Source organism: Podarcis bocagei, assembly GCF_964188305.1.
Source record: "Podarcis bocagei genome assembly, chromosome: 1".
NCBI classification, from domain to species: Eukaryota; Metazoa; Chordata; class Lepidosauria; order Squamata; family Lacertidae; genus Podarcis; species Podarcis bocagei.
The window spans coordinates 45,822,748-45,842,885 of NC_138125.1; the positions used below are offsets into that span (position 1 = coordinate 45,822,748).

Sequence of the window (20,138 nt, forward strand, 5' to 3'; positions counted from 1 at the left end):
AACCCTTTAATTTCTAACATAGAAAAAACAAATTATAGATTTATGTAGCTTTCATTTAGTGTAGGGGTTGCCGTGGACGCAGATAAATGGCAACCTACCTGAAAAGCAGTTTCTGATCTCTGAGGAGGTAAATCCAAGGATGGCAAAGTTGGATAAATGTCAAATGATTCACTCGTGGGCACAGTCCTCACTTTTTTGGTTTCTACATCAGAGAGAGTGCCATCGTTTGTGTTTTTCATATTTGATGGTTTGAAATCACTAGCATGTGGTACCACCAAATCACTGTCGGTTGGCTGGATTTTTAGGTTAGAGGGTAACGAGGACACCAAAGAAGTCTGAGTTCCTAAATCTGAATTTTGTAGGCCAAGCGACATTGGTGAAGGAGGAGAACTGACATTGCTGGAGTCAGTCAACATTAGATCTTCTCCAAGGCCACATTTGTGCAAATTCTCTTTGGACTTTTGCGTAGGAGACACACCACATTCTAGGGGAATCTTTAATGTGTCCGTCGAAGAAATAGATGGCAATGGTTGAGTTCGCTTCGGATCAAGATGTTTCGTGTGAGATGTTCTCCTGTCTGAATGTTTTCTTCTTAGAGAGGGAACCTTGATCACTTTCCCTTTCTCTCGTTGCCCACTCTCCTTAGCATCAATTTGTTTCAGTAGTTTCAGTTCCCTCTGAAAGAAACAAAAAGTGTACCTGAATGAAAATGAAGTAAAAAACAAGTAGTTGTGAGCCATGGACATACCTGCCACAGATACTACTAAATTTGAGGTGAAACCAGCAAGATCAGGCTGTAATTTGGGCAGGTATACGGGTGTGTTACATAAATCTGTCAATTTTGGTTTCTCATTTGCTCCATTGCCACTTTAGTTTGCACCTTTTTTAAAAATAATGTTCACAGTATAATTTGTCTGCATGCCCTTCTCCTAATATATTATCACATTTGTAAGCAATTTCCCTCTCATATAACACCTTTTGGTATGCTTTCACTAAACGTACTTTTAAATACACTTTCCCCCAATATACGCTTTTGTGTACAGTGGTGCCCCGCAAGACGAATGCCTCGCAAGACGGAAAACCCGCTAGACGAAAGGGTTTTCCGTTTTTGAGCTGCTTCGCAAGACGATTTTCCCTATGGGCTTGCTTTGCAAGACGAAAACATCTTGCAAGTGTTCCGATTTTCCCCCACTTCCCCCCTTTTTCTAAGCCGCTAAGCCGCTAATAGCCTTTTAGCCGCTAATCCGCTAAGCCTTTAATAGCCGCTAAGCCTTTAATAGCCGCTAAACCGCTAATAGCGCTAATCCGCTAAACCGCTAATAGGGTTGCTTCGCAAGACGAAAAAACCGCTAGACGAAGAGACTCGCAGAACGGATTAATTTCGTCTTGCGAGGCACCACTGTATCTATATTTTATTTGGGAAACTACAAAAGAGAAAGCAGGAAAATCCCAGCAAGGTGTTTGGCAGCAGCTGCATTTCCTCACCATGTTTTCTCTTTCAATTCACCCCTTTCTGCCTTGACCTTCCTTGGCTGTTATATACACCTGGGGAAAGGCAGAGGATACCTGAGGGCTATCCATCTTAACAAGAAACTCAGCTGCGAAACCACAGGGTCCCACTCTTTATTGGGAAAGATAATGAGAGGTATTGATATCATTTGCCTTTGTGCAACATGGCCTGCCCCAGGAAGCATTCACCAGCTTCTGTTACATTACCTTTGTCTTTCTGTTCAGCTGCGCAAATTTCTCCTCTTGGGCCTTTAGAACTTTTTCAAAATCTTGATGTTTCTTCAAGAGGTTCTCCACATCAGAGACTGAATGCTGGGGATGGGAGTAAATCAACAGAGGCGACCATTTGATACAGAAATACCACAAGAGAAGTGTTGGCAATGATGGGAAACGGAAGAGGCTGAAATTGTTCAAAGTTGGTCAAGGGAATAAAGCTTCATTTGAAATTGACGAGGCTCGTGTGACATTTTAAGTTTCCTCATTAAAGGGGCTGCATCTTGATCTTGAACATTTTGGAGGCAATAATATTTGGGCATTTGCTCATGCCATGTGGCCGGAAGAGTCATTGTCTACAATCACAGTTTCCGTTGTACTAAGTATTATGCAACAGATCAGTTGCAATGAGTATTGTGCAACATACTCATAAGCTGCAGCCCTGTGCCATGATATATTCCAAACACTGGCAGAGGAAGAGGAGTGCAGGGGGAGTGCACCGCCCCCGGCAGCACGATTCCTGTGGGGTGCCATCATGGCTGCTCCTCTGCCCGCGCTGGGCGCCACGCCCTGGGACACACACCAGCCCCGCCCACACCTGTTCTCTGCCCCCCCCATGAAGCTGTGCCACTGATTCCAAAGGTGTTTTTCCTGCTGTAGGACAGGGGAGGCTAACCGTTTGTGGTCTATGGGTCACATTCAGTCTTGACCATGGACCACATGCCAGCAGAGGACATGGTGACTGCACAGTGCAATATGCATGCGTGTGTACACACACACACACACACACACACACACACACACGGCACTTTTTCTTTTTAGCATTTGTAGGGAGCAGAAACATTTGCACAGGGAGCTGGAGTAGACCCCCCCTGTGTTGGGAATTAGCCTAGCAATTGCCTTGTGCTATGCTAAGCAGGCTGTGTATCCAGAAAAGCATGTCAGCATTTAAGTTTATGTTAACCTAACTCACCCCATAGCTAGGATCTGACAGAAAACCCTCCTTGGTTGTCATCCAAGCTTCAGCTAGGTCCAGCTCTCTTCTCAGTAACTGGATCTCCCAGTTTTCCTCGTACAAATCCTTCTTCATGTCCCAGCATTCCCGCACCATTCTCATTAGCTCCGACAGTTCTGAGAGCTTCTCTTCAATCTGCAGTAATAGTAGTAATTAACAACAACAACAACAACATATTACTTATATTGAGAGCCAGTGTGGTGTAGTGGTTAAGAGCGGTAGTCTCGTAATCTGGGAAACCGGGTTCGCGTCTCCACTCCTCCACATGCAGCTGCTGGGTGACCTTGGGCCAGTCACACTTCTTTGAAGTCTCTCAGCCCCACTCACCTCACAGAGTGTTTGTTGTGGGGGAGGAAGGGAAAGGAGAATGTTAGCCGCTTTGAGACTTCTTAAAGGGAGTGAAAGGCGGGATATCAAATCCAAATGCTTCTTCTTCTTCTTCTACCCTGCCCATCTGGCCAGCCCCCCCCCCCCAGCCACTTTGAGTGGCTTATAACAGGATATTAAAAACACAGTAAAATATCAAATATTTAAAACTTCCCTAAACAGGGAACAATTCACAATTCCCAAGATTTAAATTGAAGGAAGGGTGGAGGAAGATAAAGGAACTGAACATTTTTATTTGGCATTCACAAGGTGGACTGAATATATGACCTCCCCTTGTGTCCATTTGGAAAGTATGGTTTTGTATTTTGCAAAACCACAGAAAGTTACTTATAAAAAATGATAGATTTAAACAAATGAATCAACCAAATATCAGTAGATATTGGAAAGATAAAACATCTGTATTGTCAAAAAACACCACTGCAAAGGTTCCAGTTAAAATGTCTGCTTGAGTGTTGCTATTGTTCTTATTAGAGAAGAAGAAGAAGCGTTTGGATTTGATATCCCGCCTTTCACTCCCCTTCAGGAGTCTCAAAGCAGCTAACAATCTCCTTTCCCTTCCTCCCCCACAACAAACACTCTGTGAGGTGAGTGGGGCTGAGAGACTTCAGAGAAGTGTGACTGGCCCAAGGTCACCCAGCAGCTGCATGTGGAGGAGCGGAGACGCAAACCCAGTTCACCAGATTATGAGTCTACCGCTCTTAACCACTACACCACACTGGCTGGATTAGCAGGATTACGCTATTAAAAATGAGAATGGATTCAAGAAGAGCAAGAATGATGGGAGTTATATCCCTACAACACCTGGAGAGCCACCCTTGCTTTACAAAGTCTGTAAAACAGACTTTGGACACCTTTACTCATCCAGACAAATTTCAAACATAGCAATTTTTTCAGTGAAACTGCATGTACCTGGAACACACACCATTGCATGCAGTAAAAAAAAAACCTTAGGCACACAAGCTGCCCAAGCTATCCTCTTTACAAAGAATGCTTTCTCCTAGGCCTGCCATGCACTTTCAGGTTTGCTAGTTGGATAAGACAAGCCCATCTGTTCTCCTGCTCTGCGAGGAGCATTTATTTTTATTTTCAAAACAGAAACAGAAACACAGTGGGGTTTCTCAAAGTATGTAAAGTGACGTCCACAAGAGCAACAGGATCTTTTAACAAATTCTGAAGATGTTCTTACCCCCATGATCTGCAGATCTCCTTACAAATTATACACAAGGCAAGTCGAGTATCATTGTAAAGGTCAGTGTATGAAGTTACATAGATATCAAGACCGTGGGGTGCTTTTCAAATGAAGCTCTCTCCTCTCCCCCCTTTCCTAATAGTCTGCAAAAGGACCACATGTCTGAGGAAGCCCCCAAGGCCCTTAAACCCGACCTGTTTGCTCCATATCAGGTTGCACGTCTGCTCTGCTCAACACAGCTTATGCTTTTAGACCACGAGACCGGAGATTTACTAATTTAGTTTTTATTTCTTTTTGAAGTCACGCCTAAGTCAAGAGAACCTTACCCACCACATCCATATTTTATCCTCCTTGCAATAAGCCCAAACAGAAGGGAATGCTTGCAGATAGTGATATGTGCTGAAGTTCACTCTGGGAGCTGCTGTTGCTGAGAATAAACTTGAAGTTGGCTCTTCCATGTTGTGTGGCTGAGGCTACCAACTCCAAAGTACATACATCCACATCATGTAGAAAGCACAAGAGCAAGATTTGCTGTAGTAATTTTAGATCTCATTGGCAAACTAGGTTTAAAAAATCTCTTTGAGGTAGTCCTGAAGCAAATTAGTGCTAAAGAGAGTCTCCTCCTAGGCTAATTGCAGCATGGAGGGTATTTTTTAATCACATTTGTGGTTGAGGATGGAAGCCCTGAGGTCCTGATGAAAATCGGTATTCCTGCACTTAGTACTGCATTTGTAAAAAACTCAAACTGGACACAGTTGTTAGCTATGCTGTTTAAAACATCTAGTTATGTCTCAGCTGTGTTTGGGAGGCACAGCAGGAGGTTGAGGACAAAATATTTCCCCTTGATGGAAGGGGTGGTTTGAAGGTACCTGGCATAGCAACTTTGCTGGTCTGGGTAACATGGGCTCCTGGATGAGAGGGAGAATTCACTCCGGAGACAAGACTATGGGATAGGGTTTTTGATCATGCAGCCTGCTCAAACCATTTGAGAGATGGGCCACATTACAGTGGTACCTCAGGTTACATACGCTTCAGGTTACAGACTCCGCTAACCCAGAAATAGTGCTTCAGGTTAAGAACTTTGCTTCAGGATGAGAACAGAAATTGTGCTCTGGCGGCGCGGCGGCAGCAGGAGGCCCCATTAGCTAAAGTGGTGCTTCAGGTTAAGAACAGTTTCAGGTTAAGAACGGACCTCTGGAACGAATTAAGTACTTAACCCGAGGTACTACTGTATGTGTTATTTGGCCCTTTTCAGTATCCCGAGTTGCTGTTCCTAACTAATTTCTTCTCAATCAGTTCATTCAATAATATCTAACCCATGAAGAAGAAGAAGAAGAAGAAGAGTTTGGATTTGATATCCCGCAGCTAACATTCTCCTTTCCCTTCCTCCCCCACAACAAACACTCTGTGAGGTGAGTGGGGCTGAGAGACTTCAAAGAAGTGTGACTGGCCCAAGGTCACCCAGCAGCTGCATGTGGAGGAGCGGAGACGCGAACCCAGTTCCCCAGATTACGAGACTACCGCTCTTAACCACTACACCACACTGGCTTACCTCTATGGACATAAAGTGCCCAGCCTTCAATAGGTTGTTTCCGGCTTGTTCCAAGTCTTCGTATTTCAGCCATTGCATCTCTATATCACGCTTGTGTTCCTCATGGCGTTTAATAAGCAGCTCAGCACCAAGAAGATCATTGGCCAATTCCTCGGATATAATCAGGGCTTGCATTTCCTTGGACCAGGCCCTAAAGGAGTTAACCAAAGGGGAGGCTCTGAGCACCAATATTTTGGCCACGAATAAAAGTGGAAGGGATTCCACTCATTCAAAGGGCAGGTGGAAGTTTTTTCATTCACAACATTAGTGCACACACAATAGCTTTCTATTGTACTTAAAGTGCACCCAAACAATTCTCAGAGGGATTATGGCAGCTCGGAATGGTGCTAAAATGTTCTAGCAGCTTTCCTGGTATCAGTGTCAAGCTGACTGACTGGTAGTTACCTGGGTCTCCCCCCCCCCTTTTTAAAGATGGGGACAGCATTTGCCTGCCTCCAGGCTGCAGGGACCTTACATGTTATTTATTTGTTTGTCTTTGTTTTTCTGATGGATTGCATTTTTTATTGTTGAAATGGTTATCTATGTTGTTTCTAACGATTTCATATGGGAAGGTCTGGAATAAACCCAGAAAAATTGGGGGGGACCCAGTCCCCCCTTTTTTTCTCTTTTCCCACAAAGCTGTTTAATTTTTTTTGAAAAAACCAAACAGTTCAATATAGTTTGAATATTCCACACACTCCCCCCCTATTCCCCCCCAAAAGCTTTGGAAAAACCTGGAAACCCCCCATGCCCCCCCTGGCCTTCCCATCGACTCTATTTTGTTGCTGGAAAAACAGCATGTATATTTTAAATTAAGTACACACACAAACTGCTCTGTTACAATCGCATATTGGTCCCATTGACATAAACTGATTTTACGGTGCCAATGTTCCACCTTTATTGCTTTAACACATCCAAGGATCTTCATACTGTGCATTTGTTCAGCTTGTACGTACATTAGTTCTCTGCAGTCATTGAAGTAGATCTGAACATGTTCTGCCTGCTGCAGCTTCTGCTTTCTCTCCAGACACTTCTTGTCCAGTAGCTCCCAGCACTCATCTGCCTCTGCTAGTCTTTTCATCATGTTGCTCCTGGGCTGAGGGTATAGGCGGCCAAGACGCCAGGCCTCCCCCCGGATCCTTTCCAGCTCTTTTGCAATGACGGCTAATTCCCTCTGGAACACAGCAAGGGAAGTTAACTGAAGTCTGCAGGATATGGTTTCTCTTATTTATTCATTTATTTATTTATTTCATAACTGCATATGAATTCTTTATAAAGTGGAGTGAACCTGGAGAAGTTCTGAATTCTAAAAATAGAAAAAGTTGGTGGAAATGTGCAAATTACCTTTTTGTCTCACAAATATCGCCCCCAATTAACTTGGCTTAAGGGGAATTGCATGAATTCTAGCCAGATGTGGGCCTGCAACTCTAAATTTAGGTGGCCCGTAAGCTCAGAGACCAGCGTGTAGTTAATGTGCTCAAGGATTTTGTTCAGTCCACATTTTTGAAACAAACTAGCCTGATTTGCAGTTCCCATACTAATTTACAGATCAAAGAGCAGTTCTCATTTGCTTTTTTCTACTTCTTCAAATTTTGAAAAACAGCTCTCAGCCCAAAAAAGCTACAGAGTATCAGGTCGTTGATTAAGAGCAGAGAAGGGAAGTGAGGCTATTCAATCACCTCTGTAGTGAGATCATCTGCCTGTGGCCTTCCCTGCAGTGTCTCCCAGCAGCCCATTCCATTAGGCTATCCGAATAGTTTCCATCCCAGCTAGTCATTAAATACAACTTTAGGAGTGGGGTTAAAATGATTTTTTATTTTTAAAAAAGCCAGATTGCACACAAAAATGTGTACTTCAAACTAAAACATGCACACAAAATCCAAATCTTCATGCAGTTTAACAACCGCCCCCCCCCAAAGAATAATGCAGAAATGGGACAGAACAAACTTATGAACCAACAAAGAAAACTGACATGGACCAAATAGAAACTGCTTTTGTCCATCCACAGTAGTGAAGTGTTTTCTGTAAAAGTGAAATAAGGACTTATTTCTGGAAGGGAACGAACAACAAGAGTACAAGAGCTGGAACCTCTGCAAAGGAAAATTCAGGATCTTTTGATTTCATTCATCATGCAGCCAGCTCAGGGGTAGCCAATGTGGTGCTCTCCAGATGTTGTCCCACCATGCCTGATCACTGGCCACAATGGCTGGGATTTGAGAGAGCTGATGGGACTCCAACAACATCTGGAGGCCACCATATTGGCTATCCTTGATGTCGTTTTTTCAAGGTGGTCCATTCCACTTACCTCGAGTCCCTCATGTTGGCTGAGGAGGGTCTGCACACCCGGCAGGTCATAGCCATAATCATCTCTATCCACAACTGCCTCTTTCTCCTGCATCCAACCCTTTAGGTCATCCACATCATGGTCATATTGGTGAACCTCATGAGCAGCTCTGAGATTCTGATGAAGGGAAAGATGTGTTAGCAATGCCAGCCTTACGGTCACAGTATTGCAGCAGACATGAAAACAGGAAAACTGACTTGTGCAGCTAGAATGCTATGCATGGTACAATCTTAAATGTCACTCTAGATATTAGGTAAAGGTAAAGGGACCCCTGACCATGAGGTCCAGTCGTGACTGACTCTGGGGTTGCGGCACTCATCTTGTTTTACTGGCCAAGTGAGCCGGTGTACAGCTTCTGGGTCATGTGGCCAGCATGACTAAGTCGCTTCTGGCAAACCAGAGTGGTGCACAGAAATGCCGTTTACCTTCCCGCCGGAGCGGTACCTATTTATCTACTTGCACTTTGACGTGCTTTCAAACTGCTAGGTTGGCAGGAGCAGGGACTGAGCAATGGGAGCTCACTCCATCATGGAGATTCGAACCGCCGACCTTCTGATAGGCAAGTCCTAGGCTTTGTAGTTTAACCCACAGCACCACCCACGTCCCTTACTCTAGATATTAGATCCTATGTAAAACCATGCCCCTGCATCGGTTTTTTTTTTAAAAGAAATTAAAGGTCATGGAACTGGCTCAGAGATTCAGAAGTTAGGTTGGTTTGCCAAGCAGATCCATCTTGTTGTAGAGGACCACATGGAGGAATCAGTTGTATCTACTCTTCAGTGATATGCATTATCGATTGAAACTGGCAGCCCTATTGGTAGTTGAAATGACTACAGGAATTATAAACATGCACAGTGGGCGGGCTTCTCCGTGTGATTTGTGGGTATTGGCAGTGCTTTTCTTTTTTGAGCTTCTGAATAAAAAAAGGAGGTGCTGGTACTCATTGGTGCCAGCACAAAATGGCTGACATGGGCAGCAAAAAGAAAAAAAAAAGAAAAAGAGGTGACAGTACTCCATATTGGCAAGTACTGTCACAAAAAGCCCAGGGTATTGGATTATGATGATTAACTCATCACAACAAATTGAATGTCTGAATAGGCTCATAGAGTATGAATGCACTTCAATAACAGCAGTGTTGTAACGAATCAGTCAAGACACCAGAAAGTTTAGGACCTCACCTCCGCCCTTATCTGGATGGCCTGGTGCAATCTCTCCCATGTGTCATTGACCTGTTGAGTCTTTTTCTGGATATCACTTATTTGGCTGTGACACGCTCCTTTGAGCTGAGATGCTAAGTCATTTATCAGAAGAACCTTGGCACGTCCTAGAGATCTTACTTCCTTTATAAAATCTTCAAACTTTTTCTCCAAAATCTGTAGGATAGGGAGATAAATTATATCTCTAGCTTTTTCAGAACCTCTAATACCTACAAAAGCACAATACTATTGGTATGATATCGAAGAAGTGGTAAACTGGAGTTTGGAAAGTCACTTGATTTAAGAACAAGCAAACAAACTTTAAACCTACGGGACCGCCTCTCCTGGTATGTCCCACAGAGGACCTTACGGTCTTCAAATAAAAACATCTTGGAGATCCCAGGCTACAGGGAGGTTAGGCTGGCCTCAACCAGAGCCAGGGCTTTTTCGGCCGTAGCCCCGATCTGGTGGAACGCTCTGTCACAAGAGACTAGGGCCCTGCGGGACTTGACATCTTTCCGCAGGGCCTGCAAGACAGAGCTGTTCCACCAGGCCTTTGGCCAAGGCACAGTCTGACCCACTCCTTTGGTAATCCTCACAGAACTCTAGCCCAATGGTTGCCATTAATTTGATTTTGAATTGATTTTAGAATGAATTGGTTTTAGAATGCATTTCAATCAATTGATTGTGATTTTATGTAAACTGTTTCACTTTTATTGCTGTTAGCCGCTCTGAGCCTGGCTTTGGCTATTATTATTTATTAAACAAATCTTTCTGGTCCAGCTGCATGGAGGTAAGGGGGAATTCTTTTTGGCACCTACATAAGAGTTTGATGACAGATGAAAGCTTGGCTATTCCATTACTTTTCATAAATGTTAAATGTTACTGCTCACAGGCTGCAACCCTAACTCCACTTACCAAGGAGCAAGTCCCACTGCAGTCAATAAGACTTACAGTGGTGCCTCGCAAGACGAAATTAATCCGTTCCACGAGCCTCTTCGTCTAGCGGTTTTTTCGTCTTGCGAAGCAACCCTATTAGCGGCTTAGCGGATTAGCGCTATTAGCGGTTTAGCGGCTATTAGCGGTTTAGCGGCTATTAAAGGCTTAGCGGCTATTAAAGGCTTAGCGGATTAGCGGCTAAAAGGCTATTAGCGGCTTAGCGGCTTAGAAAAAGGGGGGGGAAGCGGAAAAAAATCGGAACACTTGCAAGACATTTTCGTCTTGCAAAGCAAGCCCATAGGGAAAATCGTCTTGCGAAGCAGCTCAAAAACGGAAAACCCTTTCGTCTAGCGGGTTTTCCGTCTTGCGAGGCATTCGTCTTGCGGGGCACCACTGTACTTCTGAAAAGAAATGGCTAGGGCAGTTTTTGAAAGTGACCAGCATATGCCATCCAGAGCTCTCTATGGAGCTATGTCAGTCTCTAAAATGTATTTCAATGACACAGTGATGTCTGCAGCTATAAAATGGCCAAGGTCTTCCTGCTTGGCAAGAGATAAAATCTGTTTTACCTCAACATCCTCCAAATCCTGACCGTAGTTATCTGATTCAGCCGTGCTCTGCTTTTTCGAAAGCCAGGCGTCCACCAGCTGGGTCTCCCTCTCAAACTGATGCAGTTGATATTGCTCCTGCAGCACTTTTATCTGGCTCTCTGCTCTCTGCAGGAGAGAGAGATACTCTTCGAGAACACCCTGGAGCTTGGGAAGGATAGTGGAGCTGTTAGGGGGGAAAAGTTAACAGCCTTAGAGGGGGGAAAATCTGTACTGATTCACGTCACAATTACTGTATCCTGCACCTTTCACCAGCACAGCCCCTGTCACTACCAGTGAAAGCATCAGTCTTGATCTGAAGCTTAGTAATACATCAAAGTGAAACATGCATTGTCTGTACCAGTAGCATAAATGCCCAGCTCCCAGGCAGAGTATTGATTTGCAGAATGAGTGCAGGTGCTTTCATTTTGGTTGAAATCCTTTGTAATTTATGAATGCTGAAAGACCAGTGTATATCAACGAAGAAAGGCCCCTTTCCTGTTTCTGTGATGGCATCCTGCTCATGGAAAATGGGCTATCTAACTCATTCAACACAGGTCAAAAGTAGTATTTTGCAAACCAAAATAAATTTATTGGTGAATTCAGGCAATATGATATGAGGGATGCGCCCCAACCTCCCTTAAAAGGTTGCTAGAGTATGATCATTAACACGGGATACTGAAAAAACAACTTACTGAAGAATAAAAAGTCCCCAAAGAACTGTTTGGAGAGCAATGATACAGGAGAGACAGCATGGACTGTATTGCATGAATTAATAATCTACAAAAGATGGTCATATGACATAAAATTTATTTATTTATTATTAAAAGCCATTGTCTGTGCATTTTAAGACAACTGAGATAGAACAATTGTCTAATGCAGTGTGGCTCATAATTGCTGTGTTTTATGAAGAGGGGGAGAGAGGGGGGGGGGAAATCAAGTTATGGGTCTTTTAAAAGGAATACAGGGAACACAGGCACTATAATAATAGTCATATAACCGGTATAAAAAGATTCATGCACTGTGATTCAAAGCTGCTTGTGTGTGCATTCTGATTTATGCACAGAAATGCTCTCCACACAGCAGCTTCCATTCAGTTAAATAGGAACAGCTGACCAGCACATGCAAACAAATGTGCATATCTGTTGTGGGAGGGAGAATTCCATGGCTCATTTGAGATCTACCACCCAGAACAAAGAGCCGGCTCAGCTTAATGAGCTACTAGCCAGCTTCTATAGTTTCGCAATTTGCAAAGAGAGGCAGCCTTAAACGTCATTCACATAGTCAGTATGCATTTACGTGTGTAAAGAAGATCGGTAACCAGTTCGACTCGCCTACCTCTCTGGGTTGTCGCTTGTTGAGAGGCGCATTCCTGTTTCCCTCAGCTTCTCCATTCTGGGCTTGAATCCTTCCAGGTCTAGCTTGGCACCCTCCACTTTTCGGAGCAGTCCCTGAGTCGATTCTTCATTCCTCCCATAATCAGGGGTTTCCAGGAGCAGTCCTCTCTCTGCCACCCAGGATTCCACTTCCAAAAGCTTAAAAGAAATGCAATGGTGATCAAACTTGAATGAGAAACAGGCCCCGGCCTACAACCCAGCAAAACAAATCTATATTTAACAGTGACATAAATCACTAAGGACTAAATGAGATGTGGCATTAAATGCATAATTAGAAACTATGGGCTTGTGCATACTTCCGCTTGTCCCGTCACTTTCCCCCAGGAAAACTGCTCTTTGCTGCTAAATTGCAGCAAAGGTCAAAAGGTTTTTCCATGGAAAGACGTTTGCTCCAATTCAGTGGTAAAGAGTAGTTTTCTCAGGGAAAGCAGCAGGGCAAATGGAAAACCATTTGGACCCATGCCTTTAAAGCACAGGGCTAGCAGAAAACCTCTTGGACCCATGCTTTCTAGAGCAAGGGACAAGCCGTGGATGAGCCCTGTGTTAATAATACCAGACATGGGGCAATTTTCAGCAGAATCATAGCACTTTGGGAAATAGGATTTAACTGCTTGCTCCCCTGCAGCACCACTGACAAAAATCCCCCCCCCCACAGCACTTTTATCAGCTTTAGGAAAAAAGCTCCCATCAGTGCCATTTGCAGAGCATGGACAATTTTCATTGCGACTGCAGCTGGGGAGGAAAAGTTAAAACTACTTCTCCCTGTGCACTAAAGTCCTGATAAAAATCTCACCCATGGCCTATTAAAGCATTTTTAAAACCCTGATGCAGTTTCTAGTGACACATTTAGGCATGCCTAGTTTGATGTCAAGGCTATAGCCTAAAGAGGCAGAGGAGTATCTGCTAAATACTAAATTATATTAGATTTGTTCCACATGGCATTTCCCAAAGAATCCTTGGGATTATAGTCTGGTTAGGGTGCTGAGAATTCTGTTAGAAATCTCTGTTCTCTGAAATGAGATATCCATCACTGGCTCTCCCAATGTCTTTTTCTTTCATTAAAGGCCATGGAGTGTCAATAGGCTGATTGATTGTCTGATAAAAGAATTTATATACAGTGGTACCTCGGTTTAAGAACAGTCCTGTTTTCGAACAATTTGGTTTATGAACTCTGCAAAACCGGAAGTAGTGTCCCGGTTTGTGAACTTTACCTCGGTCTAAGAACGAAATCTGAATGGTGGAAGGGCACTGGCGGTGGGAGGTCTCATTAGGGAAAGCACACCTTGGTTTAAGAACAGTTTCAGTATAAGATAAGGTTACCAGACGTCCCCGTTTCCTGGGGACAGTTCCTGGATTTACAGCTTTTTCAGCATTCACATATACGTAGCGAACAATAAGTGTCCCTGGATTCTTTGAAAAAAATCTGATAACCTTAGTTTAAGAACATACTTCCAGAATGGATTAAGTTCATAAACTGAGGTACCACTGTAAAACATCAGGGCAGTGTACAGCAACATAAAAACATTGGAAAGCAATATAAAGCAACTATGAAAACAATGGATTTGGATTAAATCTGCTGCTGGGAGATAGGAGGTTACACCGACTCTCATCCCAGGCCGCAGTCCCAATTTAAATTGCTTGTCTGAAACTTGGGAAGGAGGAGGAGAAAGGACAGGTATGATATTGGGACACATATCCCATCTATCCAATGACTAATAGAAACATGGAGTTGATTTAAGTCAGGGAAATGGCAAACGAGGGCATTTCCTTAGAAGAAATTCATATTGACTTACCCTGTTTCAAGCAACCAACCAACAATAAAATAAAATACAAATTATTAGAACAGGCAGAACAGTAAAATCTAGCAAGGTAATGGCTTCCATGTTTTAATTATGCTTCAAGCTCTAATAATTTATCAACCAAGCTATCAGAAAACTTTCGATCCTTTAAAAGGTATCAAACCTGAACATGAGATCCCAGTCCTATCTTACCTCAGTGAGGAAATGCTGAGCTTCGTAAGATTGCATGAGTCTCCTTCTTCTCTCCTGAGCCTCACCCTTCAGGTTGTCCAGGGAAACTTCCAGTTCTTTCACCTGTTCCATAATATCCCGTGAGGCAGCGTGGCCTCCCTTCACCAGCTTCTGCCCAGTGCTGATCACCGCTTTAGTTAAGGCGTTGTGGCTGCTAATCTCATTTTCTAAATTCTGATAGATACAACAAAATAAAGTATATTTTGAAAATGAAGATGTTTTCTCTTTTATGTAAGGTAAGGTCAAAACCATGCATCCACCAACACTCTTAAGAGATTCCAAAATGCTCAAAGAATGAAGTAGAGGAATTTTGTCAAAGGCCCTCCCTCCAGCAGAAGGAGCTATTCATTTCTTGTCTCTTTTATATCGAAATAGAAGTGTTCATGCACCTTGCTGAAGCACATGTGGGATGGGGGGGGGGAGGCGGCAAACATGCTTGGCAGTGATACTTTAGCAAAAAGATATGGTTAAGGAACAGTGACGGAGAAACTCCATTCTCTCTATTTCCAATATTCCCTGCCCTTACTATAGAACCTTACCTGGTGCTTCTCTTGTAAGCTCTGAACAGTTGTAAGGGATTGGCCGTAGTCCCTGGAGGATGCCAGGGAAAGTTTCTCATGAATCCAGGTCAACTCCTCACTGACATCCTGGACGAATTGGTACTGAAGTCTGCTGGCCTCCAAAACCCCCCGCCTCTCTTGGAGCGGCTCCCTAAGGCTTTTGTACCTGGAGAGTCAAAATGAAGCCTCCACTTCAGTATTAAGGAAGGTTGTTGGTATCCGTCTACCTCAAGAGACAATGGAGTGTGCCTCCAGGGGTGAAGCCAAGCCACTGTGTTAGCAGCACTGAAGTGACCTCCCTGGGGGACAAGCAGTGTGTGTGGAGGTCCTGGGATGCCCAGGTGACAAGACCACCCGCCCCTCCAGCTATGCTGATGTGGTCCAAAGGAAAGCTGAGCAATACGTTTGGCACCAACTTGGCTGCAGGAGTTGCCGGAAGGAGGGGTACAAGGAAGATTATGGGATAATAAACCAAGACGAGTGCCAAGATGAGGAATGCAATAATAATAAAAAGATGGAAAGCGGAGGGTGACAACAGAAAAAAGTGACAATAGAAAGGAGAAAGAACACAGAGAGAAGGAAAGGAAAAAGGAAAAAACTATTGAAGCACCTGTGCACCACATGGTCAACCCTCTCTTCTATCTCATCTGCCAGAAAATGCTTCTCTTGTTGAAATTCTTGCACTGCATTGATAAGGCCTTGCACCTGGTCTCTATAGCTGACAAAGCTTTCTTCCAATTCCTCCTGCTTCTTTAGGAGATCATTCAGAACCAGTAAATTGTTGCTGCCTTCTGGGGCTTTCATCTCGCTTTCTAGATCTTCCAGCCATTTCTCCACATCATCCACAGTGCGTAGGAAATGTAAGGCCTGAATCCAGAGGAAAGAACCCAGATGTAAACAGACATTTAGAAGCGCGGGGGGGGGGGGGGAGAGACCAAATGAGGATTCGTCGGAGCCCTTTTATGAGTGCAAGCGTAGACACCACACATTTGTTAAGTAATTCTTTCGTCTCTCCTCCTGGCAAATAAAGAAAATCAAAGCCGTCTTCTGATGGCTCATCCTTCTGAACCTGAGAACACCTTTCTGAACCAAATTATTCAATATCAGCACCTTCAAGCGACCCTATCTTCCTTGTGATTCATAATTATGTTCACATTATTTATACCGCTGGTGGCAAATCCTTCCTTTGGCTAACCTTGACTTTTAAATTGGCAACCTGTCAATCAAGCAAAGGTGAGGAATGTGTGGTCCTCCAGGTGGCAATGAACTGCACCTCCCATCAACCTTGTTAGCATGGCCAAGGGTCAGAGATGTTGAGGGTTGTAGTCCAGGAATATCTGGAAGTCCACAGCTACACCACCCTTCCTCTATTGTCACTCCCCCCCCCAGTGTTTTGCTTCACCTTGTAGGCATCCTGCATCTTCCTTCTCTTTTCATGGCAGTTTTGCAGCAGCTCATCCCAAAGCTCATCTATTTCCTGCAGCCTGGACTGGATGGCATCAGAGGCACAATGACCCTCCTGGATCATTTTCTCTCCTTCCTGCAAACAAAGAAAATCAAAGTCTTTTGGCTCGTCTTTCTGAATTGGGCAACATCTTTCTGAACTACATCCTTAAGTATCAACAGTTTCAAGCAATCTCATCTTCCTTGGGGTTCATAATTAAGCTCAAGTAATTTTATTTCTGATGGCCAAGCATTCCTTTGCTGAACCAGACTTCTCTGGCAGCCCCTCTTCACACTTACAGCTTTGATACTATCTAGGTGGCTTCTGTTGGCCACAATCTCCGCCTGGAAAGTCTGCTGCTTTTGCAGTTTGGCTTGAAGGTTGCTTGGGTCTCTCCAGCTCTCATCCAGAGCAATGCTGTTTTTTTCATTCATCCAGGCAGCCACCTTGGGGGAGAAACAACAAGGAAGTGAACAAGCAAACAAGGCTGGCAGTGTCTTTTCTTCCTCCATCAGGCTTCCCACTTTGGGAAGCACTTCCAGGCTGACGGTATTTACTGGGTGGGGCTCAGTCACAGACCAGCAAATTCAGGTTGCACAGCAGAAGCTGATTTGGAGCTCTTGCATAACGAGTGAGCTTCCCCCAAACAGCAGATTTTTTTGTGATAAGGAAAGTGATGGGAGAATGCAGTAGAGTGGAAGATGTGGGATGACACTGGCTTTGGACACAACGTCATCTGGCTTCCTTGCAAACCAATCAGAGTGACTGCTCAATAACAAGTTGCCTGGAAGCACCCTTAGGAAAAGGAGACTCACAAAGAAAATGTTGTAGGTCACACTCCAGCATTAATACTCAGGATGACATACAGTTAAGAGATCCCCCAGAGTTCTTTCAGAACTATTCCTCTATCTGCTCTCCTCCAGTTATTGTAACTAATTAATGTGTGGAAATGGTTGATGGCATATACACCGAAGACCTGGAAGGAGCTCCCACACGTACAACTGTCAGAGAAAGGGCTCTGTCCACACAAGCAGGTTCCCAATCAGTAACAAGGTCCCTACTCCCATGGACAGATCTCCATTCAGGCATTCATTCTGGTAGTGGCTCTCTGGAGTTTCAGACAGTGGTCTCCCTAAGATCAAACCCTCTGGAGATGCAATGGATTGATCCTGGCATCATTTGTATGCAATGCATTTGTATGTTTCCATAAGGGGTGAATTATCTCACTTGTTATCTACACTTCACAGAGTATCACCGACACCTGCAAAAGGCTTTAAATCCAGTTCATGTTTGCAGAGCCCATGAGGTGCCATTCTCACTCCAAGGTGTTCCACGACTCGGTCCATTTTCTTTCTCCCAGCATCCACACACATTACTTCATATCAGACAATGCTAATTGGATCTCACATCATGGCTTAAGTTAGTCTTGGCAAATAAAATAGATTATACCTCAAAGGAATCCCGTAGAAATTTTTGTAGTAGCCACGACTGCTCCAGTAGACGTCTGCGAGCTAAAGCAACTTCCAGAAGCCTCTCCTTTCTAAGAAGAAGAAGAAGAAGAAACATTGCTGGTGATAAGATGGCACGAGTGGTTAACTGAACTTTCTCATGATCTACAGTGGTGCCCCGCAAGACGAATGCCTCGCAAGACGGAAAACCCGCTAGACGAAAGGGTTTTCCGTTTTTGAGCTGCTTCGCAAGATGATTTTCCCTATGGGCTTGCTTTGCAAGACGAAAACATCTTGCAAGTGTTCCGATTTTTTTTCGCCCCCCCCTTTCTAAGCCGCTAAGACGCTAATAGCCTTTTAGCCACTAATCCGCTAATCCTTTAATAGCCGCTAAGCCTTTAATAGCCGCTAAACCGCTAATAGCGCTAATCCGCTAATAGGGTTGCTTCGCAAGATGAAAAAACCGCTAGACGAAGAGACTCGCGGAACGGATTAATTTCGTCTTGCGAGGCACCACTGTACTTCCAAAATGAGTTCAAAATATATGCTTAACTTTTGGGACAGATAATCTCACTAGAATCCAAGAACCACAGAACTGAGCAGGGCTGGCAAGGAGGCAGGAAGGTCACTAACAGAGTAGCATCCAAAAATGAGCACATCTGAAGCACATATTCCCAGACATTCCTAGTGCTATGAACACCTGTAAATATTATGTACATTTCCCAAAGTGGGGCACTGGTAGCTGAGTAAGTGCACTTTTATCTGAAAGAGCTTCTGAAGAACTGGAATTCCATAGGATGAGTGGTAGGTAATCAAGAAATCGTTTAAAAGATGGGTCTCTGTTTAGGGCGTACAGCCTCTTTCAGACAGACAGCCATATTCCCCCATGGGGAACCTTCCAGGGACACGTGCAAATAGCAGGGGGCGCTAGAGGCAAACATGAGCAGAGCAACAGATGTAACACACTTTCCACTCAAAAGTCAGAACATACCCCAACACACACACCTTTCTATCACCCATCCTGGTAGGCAAGAAGCATCAGCACAATTCAAGGCCACACTCCCACTGAGCAGAAGCAATCAAAGGGGCTGGTGAGTGCAGTCTGGAGCCAGAGAGAGAAGGCTGGAGGGCCACAGTGGTTCCCCCTGAGCCTGAGATTCTCTACTCTTGCTAGGAGAGATTTTACAGACAGCATGGGAGGAAAAGGTTAGGTGCTACCTCCTGAGAACTGCCTGGCACTTGTTCATGATGTTCTCGGAGTCATAATGCTGGCTGTTCCTCAGTTGTTGGGCACGTGAGGCCATCATGTCAATCTTCTCCAGCTGGGTTTCCAGGGCCTTTTCAAACTGCATGTGTTTTTGATGCAGGCTCTCCACGCTGGATACTGAATCCTGAAGAGGATGGCAAAAATCGGCAACATAGGAAACAACCTTGTATCAGTCCAGCCATTGGCCATGCTTGGTGAAGTTGACAGGAGTTGTAGTTCAGCAACTTCTGGAGGACCAAGGGTTCACCTCACCTCATCTAGTCAGTGTCAGTCGATTTAACTGGATACACCCGGGGTGGAACTTGGCACCTCCTGCATACAAAGCAATTGTTCTTCCACTGAGCTTAGGGTCCACTGTCTAAACTGGGGGAAGCTTTTATTTCAGGATTCAAATGTCCATTGATCTAAACTTTCCAGTGGGTCAGGATAGTTTTGCTTGTTGAATGCAAGACCACAGAACATGGGGGTATCATCAAAAGCTCTGGTTGACTACGTGGCTTTGAAATTCATCAGTGTTTTCAGAGGCTGCCCCAATACATGTGCATTAGAAAGAAAAGGCAGTCTGGATGACGGTGTTAGAGAGGAGAGAGTGAGGAATAGGAAACTACTAAATAAAGCCAGTGGTAGCAGGAGACAAAAGGTGAGGAATCCCATGTGCATTTGGCACAAAAAAGCTAAAAGTAAATTTTCCGAAGGGTGATCTTTTTAAAGGAGGGTTTTTACACTTTCTACTCTTTGCCAACGTCTTCTCCCTTTAGTTGAAAATAGAAAACATACAGCTCATTTTTCTTACCCCCAAGTCTTTGTTTGCTAAGAAGGCCTCTTTGCTGCTAAGCCAGCTTTCATTCTGCTCCACACAACCTAAGAATGTCTGTGTGTGGGAGAGAGAAATATAGTGAGCTCTTTCCCAATAAAATCAAGACAGCACAAAATACAATGGGGATTACTTGCAAGAAAATATGCTTAGGATAGGTACCGGTGGAAGATCTAACATTACTTATAAGCATACAAGTCATTGCTAA

General features: G+C 44.1%; 1 protein-coding gene across 3 annotated transcripts in view; it reads right to left on the bottom strand.

The window, feature by feature from the left end:
- The window catches only part of SPTBN5 (spectrin beta, non-erythrocytic 5), a 397,537-nt gene that overhangs the window by 297,760 nt on the left and 79,639 nt on the right, over positions 1-20,138 (bottom strand). For all 3 annotated transcript variants that reach the window (XM_081207187.1, XM_081207185.1, XM_081207186.1), the window contains exons 46-62: positions 19,910-19,987; positions 19,068-19,240; positions 17,851-17,941; positions 16,701-16,847; positions 16,360-16,497; positions 15,568-15,824; positions 14,937-15,123; positions 14,359-14,571; positions 12,309-12,505; positions 10,953-11,157; positions 9,427-9,621; positions 8,210-8,365; positions 6,861-7,078; positions 5,866-6,055; positions 2,696-2,872; positions 1,717-1,821; positions 99-677 (exon numbers count right to left, since the gene is read on the bottom strand). In XM_081207187.1, the coding sequence (XP_081063313.1) occupies positions 99-677; positions 1,717-1,821; positions 2,696-2,872; positions 5,866-6,055; positions 6,861-7,078; positions 8,210-8,365; positions 9,427-9,621; positions 10,953-11,157; positions 12,309-12,505; positions 14,359-14,571; positions 14,937-15,123; positions 15,568-15,824; positions 16,360-16,497; positions 16,701-16,847; positions 17,851-17,941; positions 19,068-19,240; positions 19,910-19,987 (3,306 nt within the window). The remainder of the gene's footprint in view (positions 1-98; positions 678-1,716; positions 1,822-2,695; positions 2,873-5,865; positions 6,056-6,860; positions 7,079-8,209; positions 8,366-9,426; positions 9,622-10,952; positions 11,158-12,308; positions 12,506-14,358; positions 14,572-14,936; positions 15,124-15,567; positions 15,825-16,359; positions 16,498-16,700; positions 16,848-17,850; positions 17,942-19,067; positions 19,241-19,909; positions 19,988-20,138) is intronic.